This window comes from Phragmites australis, chromosome 3 (assembly GCF_958298935.1).
Source record: "Phragmites australis chromosome 3, lpPhrAust1.1, whole genome shotgun sequence".
NCBI classification, from domain to species: Eukaryota; Viridiplantae; Streptophyta; class Magnoliopsida; order Poales; family Poaceae; genus Phragmites; species Phragmites australis.
The window spans coordinates 47,979,699-47,989,546 of NC_084923.1; the positions used below are offsets into that span (position 1 = coordinate 47,979,699).

General features: G+C 47.4%; 1 protein-coding gene across 1 annotated transcript; it reads left to right on the top strand.

Annotated features, from left to right (window-relative positions):
- Positions 1 to 879: 879 nt before the first annotated feature.
- On the top strand, positions 880 to 3,389 carry LOC133913602 (protein TEEBE-like). Its single transcript, XM_062356791.1, has 3 exons — positions 880 to 1,430; positions 2,077 to 2,577; positions 2,679 to 3,389. Exons 1-3 carry the CDS (start codon positions 1,292 to 1,294, stop codon positions 3,200 to 3,202), a joined length of 1,164 nt encoding a protein of 387 aa, XP_062212775.1. The 5' UTR covers positions 880 to 1,291; the 3' UTR covers positions 3,203 to 3,389.
- The last annotated feature ends 6,459 nt before the right edge of the window (positions 3,390 to 9,848 follow it).

Genomic DNA, 9,848 nt, shown 5'->3' on the forward strand with positions numbered 1-9,848 from the left:
GGGGTCCACCGGCAAGGGGCTTCTCGGGTCCTCGGGGAACTACGGGTGCTCGGGGGCCAACTGTTCATAGCCTCGAGCACTCCTCCCGGAACTGGCTCTTCTCGGGTCCTCAGGAAACTCTGTGTACTCGGGTACCACTGTTTATGGCCCCGAGTACCCCTCCCAAAACTGTCTCTTCTCGTGTCCTCGGGGAACTCTGGGTGCTCGGAGACTACTATTCATGGCTCCGAGCACACCTCCTGGAACTGGCTCTTCTTGGCCCTTAGGGAGATGGTCCTCGAGGAAAGCCGCCACGTGGTATTCTGCCCTGGCCTCAGAACTCGAGGACCCTTGACTCTGACTTTACTGAGCCGGTTCTAGTAGTACTATTATCGTTTTTAAATAGATGTTGTTTTAAAATACGTGTAGTTAAATTTTAAAAACTTTAATTACTAATATACACAACATAATTAGAATCTGTCACATAAAGATAATAATAATAAATTTGTTATGAAAATACTTTATCATCATCTAATTTTATATTAACTTTTAATAAAATATAGTTATTAAAAATAATAATCAAACATACTTATTAAAAAGATGTCCTAAACTACTAAAAGAGAACAGGTACTAGCACGGACCCGTGAACATTACTCCTATTTATTGAAGGACAGTGTCGAGCGCTACCGACTGTGCCCGGACTAAACTGTACGGGTGACCTGGCCGCTGCCACGCAGAATCCACTGAAATGGTCCGTATGTCAGTGGCGACGACACGAGCAGTTACTGTTAGAGTAGGGTGGCGGTAAACGCCGGAAATTTACAAAGCGCGGGAGCTACTTAAAAAGGACGCGGGAGCTGCTCGTACATTCCTTCCCATTTAACTGTCTTCCGGCCCTCCAACTTCTTGAGTTTTAGAGAGGAGCCCTTCATTTCAAGATTTAAAAACAAAGTATACAGTACATTGTGCATTGTGCATGCTGCATCAGGTTCCATTATGTTCTTAGGATTCATAATTCATCATTCATGTAGTCTTTTTCACCAGTTTAGACTTTAGACTGCTAGTTTTTTTTCACTCTTATCTTCATCTTCCCAACAACACAAAATAGTTTATGATAATATTATGATTGATTGATTATACAGCCCTCCTTTGGGCTAATGCAAGTAGGGGGTGGATTTGCAATATCTAAATAGTGGAGGTTTCCAATGAGCTTATCAATTCTTTTTGTTAAAGAAAGGGGACAGCACCCAGCCACTCCGGAGAGAAGCTAAGGAGGAAGCGAAAGAGAACAGAAGTGAGCTGAGCTTAAGCAATGGAGCTTCCATGGGTAGTGCTGCTGCTGCTGGTCCTCTCCGTCTCCTCCTACTCGTCGTCGTCGTCGGCAGTTGCTACACTCGCCGTCAGTGCTCCAGCTCCAGCCCCTGCACCTCGCCATGCTCAAGATGCTGAAGGTAGCACACCTCGCGTCTCATCTCCCTATGCTTTTGTTGGTGCCGCCATTGCCTTGAGTCTTTTAGATCTGCTGCGATGGCAAATGCAGTACATTTAGTGTAGTTAAACTTTTATCTCTAAAGAGGAAACAGAGAATGGGCTAAGTTTGTTGCTACATTTTTGTTCCTATTTCTTTCGGTGTTCCATACTTGCAAGGAGGTTCTAATACTTGCAAGCACAAAACCTCCAGCTTTAGAGATGTCTGTGCTGCCCAGCAAACTGTTTTTGTACTATATTTATATCGCTCCCCCTTACCTTGATCTGTCCATCAGTTCACATCTTGGTTGTTCTTGCATTGTTCCAGAAATGCTGTGATTCTTTTTTATTTTTTTTGAACGAACGGCAGCTGACAGTGCCCGTTTTTATTGCTGAAATAGTAAAAAATACAAGAGTATAGCCTCTTAAAAAACAACCAAGCGAAAACCAAAAACAACATGCTGTGATTCTTTGGCAAGATTAGGATGAATAGGGGTCATATTTTTTAGTTTGTGAGTGGAGAAGAGTGCCAACAGTTTTGGAAGGCATTTCAAGCTGACGAGTATTCAACTCAATCCACCGCCCAAGAAAAAAGATCTAATTTTTGTTCACGTTTGCGTGGTCGCGCAGGCCTGCTCATCAATGGCAATTTCGAGACGACGCCGAGGAAGCTGAACAAGACCCTCATCGTGGGCCGCCACTCGCTGCCGGGGTGGACGCTGCGCGGTCACGTCGAGTACGTCTCCGGCGGTCCGCAGCCGGGCGGCATGTTCTTCGCGGTGCCGCACGGTGTGCACGCGCTCCGCCTCGGCAGCCGCGCGTCCGCGTCGCAGAACGTGTCCGTGCGCCCCGGCGCGCTCTACGCGCTCACGTTCGCGGCCACGCGCACGTGCGCGCAGGACGAGGCCCTGCGCGTCGCGGTGGTGCCGTCGCTCTCCGCTCCTGCCGACGTCGCCGTGCGCACGCTCTACAGCGGCGAAACCGCCGACACCTGGGCCTGGGGCTTCCGCGCCTCCTCCCCCGTCGCGCAGGTGACGTTCGCCAACCCCGGCGTGCAGGAGGACGCCGCGTGCGGCCCGCTGCTCGACGCCGTCGCCATCAAGGAGCTCCCCACCCCGTACCCGACCAAAGGTGAGAGCTTTTGCCTGAAATGCGTCACCTTTTCTTCAAGAATGACGCTGCAGAAGATCTGATGAAGAACCATGCCGCGCTTGGCATTGGCGTCGCTGCAGAAAATCTCATCAAGAACGACGGCTTCGAGATCGGGCCGCAGGTGTTCAAGAACTCGTCGGTCGGCGTCCTCCTGCCTCCCAAGCAGAAGGACACCACGTCGCCTCTCCCCGGATGGATCATCGAGTCGCTCAAGGCCGTGCGGTTCATCGACGCAGCCCACTTCTCAGTTCCCGCAGGGCAGTACGCCGTGGAGCTGGTGGCGGGCCGCGAGAGCGCCATCGCGCAGGTGATCCGCACCGTGCCCAACCGCCCCTACAACCTGTCCTTCGTCGTCGGCGACGCCAAGAACGGCTGCCACGGGTCGATGCTAGTGGAGGCGTTCGCCGGCAACGTGACGCAGAAGGTGCCGTTCGAGTCTACGGGGAAGGGCGGGTTCAAGCCGGCGAGCTTCAGATTCGTGGCGAGCAGCCTCAGGACCCGGCTCACCTTCTACAGCTCGTACTACCACACCAAGGTGAGCGACGGCATCTCGCTCTGCGGCCCCGTGCTGGATCAAGTCAAGGTCATGCCTGTCAAGGCGTGATAGGATTTATCTTAGCTCGTTGATTGGACGGATGAATCGTATGAACTCTTACGATTTGCTGCCGTTTCTGTACCGGTAATTTGGCACGGTGGATTGTGAAAACTGAGAGACTGAGAGCTCTGGATCTCCGAACATGCTTTGCAAGACTTGTGCATGCAGTGGAATGTACTCCAAATTGTGTGTGAAATTTGGTTACCCATCTTGCTCGTCAATTTGGAATGTCGCTGTAGATTGTTCATGCCCTGAAGCAGGAGGATCGTTGCGAACGTGCAAGCAGAGAGGCGATTGCCCGCGTTGACGACGACGCCAGCTGATGCAGGGGTGCAGGCCGTACCGATCGTCGTTGAGATCGCCGGCCGGGCTGTGAACTTACCATCTGCGTTCAACCCTACCTACGAGAGCCTGCCTGGCATGCTTCGCGAAATCCCTGTTAACGAGATAAGACCACGCACTGCTCCGATTGTATAGCTAGAGGCTTAAAAGTCCAACTCTAGCAGAACCCTCAAAGTCCATCGGCATCCCTATGTGCATCACTATAAATACAACTCTACAGTGGCATCCCTGTGTAGAGTCTGGATTTGATGCTACCACATTCAGCAGTGTCCTTTTCACTGCTACAATGATACCACAAAGGCTACTTACGTTACTCTCTCCCTCAACCCTATTCACAGATGTTCATTGTGGGTAAGATGTAAAGTAAAATAAGGTGAAAAATGAATAACTGTTGAAGATAAAAAATAAAAAATATTATAATAATATTAGAGAATATTGTAATAGTATTATAGAGATTAATTTTTAAAATATCTATTAAAGATGGCTTAAGACAGATCCAGGTCATTGCACGATAAACAACTTTCAATTGGATTCAACCTAGTGTTATGCGCCGTGACATCAGGTTCAGCGTTGGTTGTGGTCGATAAGAGCCACCACCAGTCACCACCGTCGGCTTTCCTCCTGTGGTCGCCAGTGTTACCTGCACACTCATGTTCATTTTTTTCTCGAATCAGACACCCCGAATCCAAGTTGCATTCTGACACCCAGATTCTAAGTTGTATTTCGCGTGGTCAAATGTTTTTTTTTCCGGAATCGAACACCCAAATACGAATCGGATTCTGACACCTATGTTCGTGTCCAAATAATACCGGTGGTCGCCGTCAACGTTCGTAGCCTTCAGCTCGGGCTCATGCCGATATGCACCACTATCTCTTGGAATTTTTATTTTTTACATATTTTATTTTTTCAATATTTGTAAAATTACATAGCCATTTCAATAAATTATAAGAATAAGCTATCATCGCCCATTCATCGGGTGATATCAAGGTATTGCAGAGACCTCGTGGGCTTCGCCGATCAGAAGATTAAAAAATACAAAAAATACAATCAAGCCATGTCTACCTTACTTTCGTCTATTGAACGGGCGAGCGACACGTCATTGCCGGAAGCAAATTATATAGGACTATGTCTAGAAAAATTCTCGTGAGACCCCATCCATATCATCCATCCCGTGATCTAATGGTTTAGCTGAAAAGGAGAGAGAACACGTGTCATCATAAGAGAGAGAGTCTTTCTAGGACAGGGTCCTATAGAACTATAGAATTTGCTTCCGTCCTTACCTGTCGGTTTCTAGTGTGTTTGTACGTGTGTATTTTTTTCATTTAACTCTCGATTTTATCTAAAAGTACATAAGGGATCTAAAAATTTTAAATATTTTTATGAGCAAACTAGAGCTCAATAGCAAACTATTTTAATTGATTTGATCCAAAAATCCTAAGACCATATTTAATTAAAATTCTCCAAAGAAACCTATTTTTATAACTTCTAGAACTTTTTAATGCGTCAAATAAATTCTCAACAATAAAAAAAATTCACTAATATTCTTCTCATGTGATGTACTAATTTATAAAAAAACTCCAACCCTAGATTATTTGATGAAAAAATGTGTTCTTTTATAATATTCTATTTATATGCATTTTTATCATGTCATGTGATATTCTCTTTCTAATTCATTTGAATTCAACATGCCTAAATTTATCTAAACGCTGCACAATCAATGGGTAAATTCACTAAAAAATTATCATAAAAATTGCTCCAAATAATCCAGGTTAAGTTCATAAAAGATCATCGGTGCAATGTGCTATAAATTGATAGATAGTTGAGATAGATATCTAATATACATACATTTAGAAAGTATAATCATGAAAGACAACTGATATGATTTCATAAATCACAAGTTTGCAAGGTAGAATAGGAGTATTTATAAGTATAATTTACATATATAACTAAAAGGATAAAAACAAATAAAATAACAATAAAACAACTGAAAAGATTTGGATTCAATGTTTAACTTATAGTTGGACTACAACAATTAGGACAGATATATAGCACGTGATAAGCTGCAAATATAATTACATGAATAATAGATAAGCTCTTTGCTATTGTGCAGAGAAATCAAGCTTTGTTTAAATCATAGCCAAAGTTTAACCAACAACTTAAAGATTATACGAGCCATTATTATACCAATAGAGGCACATGCCCTCGTTCTTTTTTTTACACCGGGAGAGATCAGGAATGATCTTTTTTATGATGATCAAATAATCTAGAGTAAGTTTACTAAAAGAATATCACATAAAATGATAAAAATGCACATAAATAAAGTATTACAAAGGAGCTCACTTTTTCAGCAAATAACCTAGAGTTAAAAATATTTTTATACATTAATACATAACATGAGAAGAATATAAGTGAATTTTTTTTTTCTGATTTTTAGGAATTTATTTGAGGTATTAAAAATTGTTAGAAGTTACAAAAGTAGCCTTTTTGGATAATTTTAATTAAATATTGGCTTAGGATTTTGGGATCAAACTAATTAAAATGGATTTCTAGTGAGTTCTACTTTGCTCATAAAAACGTTTAGAATTTTTGGACCAGTATTATAGTTAGAGAAAATCAAGAGTTAAATAAAAAATAAATACACTTGTACAAACAAGAGACAATTTGCTAGGTACCATCACAAAAATTACAAAAATTAGAAAATATCATTGGTGTGAGGATGACATATGGGCTTAGACCTATATGTCATCCTCACAGCCGATGACATTTTCCAATATCAGCACTTTTACGATGGTATTCAATTAATTTTGCCTTAAAAACACAAGGAAGCAGGCACGAATGGGTCGCTCGCCCATTCAGTGAGCGTGAGCAAGGTCTCATCTGCACATATTTTATATATTTTTTAATCTTTTGATCGATGGAGCCCATAAAATCTTGCTCATTCGTCAGGTGAGACCTTAATCTCGTCCAATGAAAGGGCAACGATAGACTATTTTTGCAATATGTTGAAACGACTATGTAATTTTACAAATATTAAAAAAATAAAATATATAAGAAATAAAAATTCCAGCCTCTTGTTCCTTGTCAGGCTCGTGAATCTCGAAGTGGGCTTTTGCATGGGGAGTCAAGCACGATGACGGTAAATGGGCATTGAAATCTACTTATTGGGCTATTTTTTAGCCCAGTCTCTGCCGTATTTCTACCCTCGAAATCCCTAGCGTCCAGGGGGTCCGAGATTGTCGCAGTGCGCGTGCCCAAGAAGGTGCTGCAATTCGCTGGCATTGAGGATGTCTTCTGATGAATCAAGTTAAGATGTGTCTTGGTTTATCTTGTGTGATAAGTGATTGATGTTGTGTGACTTTTGTTGGTTAGAATATGCATAGTTATATACCGTAATGTTGATTTTATCTAACCAAATTTAAAAAGAATAGGAGTCTGTATCTTTGTCTCGGTACAGAAAGCTTACACTCACCGGATAGTCCGGTGTGAGGGTTTTTGACATCACCGAATAGTTCGATGTGTGGTAGATATGAGCACCGGAGCTTTTCAGTGCAGAGACAGAAAATTTCATTCAACAGAAGGTTCGGTGTGAGTGAGTGTGAGCACCGAACTAATTTTTCTAGAAAAGGGTGCAAATGTGAAAGTATGGTGCAATAGCCTCACTGGATGGTCTGTTGTGTACACGAGTGATCACCGGAGGCTTCACCGGATAAAGATTTGTAGAAAGGTTAAAAAATAAGTTCCAGTGATGATGTACTTACTGGATGGTCAGGTGATGGGCGTGTGAACATCGGAGAGTATCACCGAAGCCTTTCAGTTCTAGGGCAAATATTGAGGTGTTCACCGGATTATCCGGTGTTGGGATTTTATGATAACCAGACTAATTTTTCTAGAGAGGAATGCAAACCGGGTTTCAGTGGAGTTGTACTCATCGGATGGTCTGGTGTTGCACCGGTGTGAACGCCGGACCATCCGGTGTTCATATTTTTGTTATATCTAATCTTTTTCAACTTGATTTCGATTTGGACTAACATGTGATGATGTTATATAGTTCTAGAGATGCATATTTGCTATCTCATTGTGTGCAAGTGATGTATGTAACTTGGCGGTCGACGGCGAGTGATTGGGGCTAAGCGGAGTGCTTGGTGCCAGACTATCTAGGAGGTCGGACGGAGTCAAATGTTGATCCTAGCGGTACACGTGGAGATCAATCAAGGCAAGAGATAAAGGTTGATGAAGGCAACTGTCGGTGTATTAGGAACCAGGGAGGGGTCCCTGAGTCCCGAAGACCGGGCCGGCCATCCGCCACATATCACCATCCCGCGAGGTCCACCCTGCAGGATAAGAAGAAACTAAGTCCTGGGGGAAGGTGCTCGGGGCCGTAGCCTCTAGGTTCCCGAGCACCCCGGTTCCCCGATGATCCGTAGAGTCCAAATACCGGGAAGGAAGTGCTCGAGAGAGAGTGCCCGGGGCTGCACGTGGCAGCCCCCGAGGACCCATTTCCCCGAAGGTCGCGCCGAAGTGCTCGGGAGAGAGTGCTCGGGGCTGCACGTGGTAGCCCCCGAGGACTCGGTTCCCCGAAGGTCCCACCGAAGTGCTCGGGAGAGAGTGCTCGGGGCTGCACGTGGCAGCCCCCGAGGACTCGGTTCCCCGAAGGTCCCACCGAAGTGCTCAGGAGAGAGTGCTCGGGGCTGCACGTGGCAGCCCCCGAGGACTCGGTTCCCCGAAGGTCCCACCGAAGTGCTCGGGAGAGAGTGCTCGGGGCTGCACGTGGCAGCCCCCGAGGACTCGGTTCCCCGAAGGTCCCATCGAAGTGCTCGGGAGAGAGTGCTCGGGGCTGCGCGTGGCGGCCCCCGAAGACTCGGTTCCCCGAAGGTTCGCGCAAGATCATTCGACGACTCGAATGGTCCCATCGTCGGGGTGTCAGCCAGTCAAAGGCCCAATGCCGCATTTAATAGGCACGCGCGGCCTGACATCCTGACATCTTGACATTCTCAGCTGCCCACGCCCCAGTGTCAGACCCTGCCATGCCCTGACAGGGGGGCGTGGGTCCATTAAATGCACGGGTCCCGTCCCGTTTCATCCGAGTGCCTCGGGATAACGTTGCCAGAATCGAAGCGCTCCGCCCGCCACCCTGCCCTGGCAGAAAGACAAGACAGGGTGGGCGCACCGGGCACCTCTGAGGCTGCCCGGTGGGCCCCCTTTATGGCGCCCGAGGGCTTCCACAGTGGCGGGTGGTCGGATGCGCGCCGCATTTCTCCACCGCCCCTGTCACTTCGCCAAGACGAAATGATGACGCCTTTCTCCGTGGCACCTTGGCACTCGCACCCCCTCTTTCCCATTCAGGATATGTCGAGGTCGGCGCGCCTATAAAAGAAAAGGATGGAGAACACGTAAAGGTGGGTGTGGAAAAAGAAAGAGGACGCAGACGCTCGAACCCATTCAAGCCAAGCTAGAACACGAGAGCCTCAAGCTCTCTGTAAGCTGCTCTCTCTTGTAACCAGATACATCCTTGAAGAATTCCCTTCGAGGATAGATATAGCACTCACACAGGAGTAGGGTGTTACGCCCCCGTGCGGCCCGAACCTGTCTAAACCCCGGTGCACCCATCTTTCTCGCACTAGGACGATCATCTCCCACCAGCCACCGCATTTATTTCCGTTTCCCGCTTATTTCCCAAACAAGCTCGCTCAGGATCATCCCCCCGGCCGAATCTCTAAAAAGGGGGTCTCTCGGGATCCCTGCGACAGGAGTTCATCCTCCGACAGCTGGCGCGCCAGGTAGGGGGGAATATCCCTGGATTGTTTGTTTCGCTTTCTTCCCACAGGAAAAGATGGCCGGTGGGCACCGCCTCCAGCGTTCCGGCTTCACTTCCAGTGACGGGGCGCTGCCCGACGCCAGAGGAGGCCCAGTCGCTGCTACGTACCAGCAACAGCCGCCATCCACGTGCGCGTTTTTTCCCGCTCAAGGGGATCAAGGCGCTGGGCCCATCAGGGCCGCCGCCGCCGCTGCCGACGCACTTTCCGACCCCCAGCAGGTGGTCGGGACCCCGGCCGCTAGATCCGCCTCTGGACCGCGTCGGGTGCCACCTCGACGCGGGCTCGCTTTCAGCGAGGCCAGTCCAGGGAGCGCGCTGCTTGCAGCACACGCTCTCCTTAGGCACCCACCCGTTCAGGCCACGTCGAACACTCCGGAAGGCCGGTGGATACAAGATGTCGTCGCTTTGGTCGGCACTGCTCGTCGCCAGGTGCAGGCCGGGAGTCCTCGCACCACTTCCCAGCATGGTGTGCCGCCAGAGCAGGCTCCTCAACGGGCC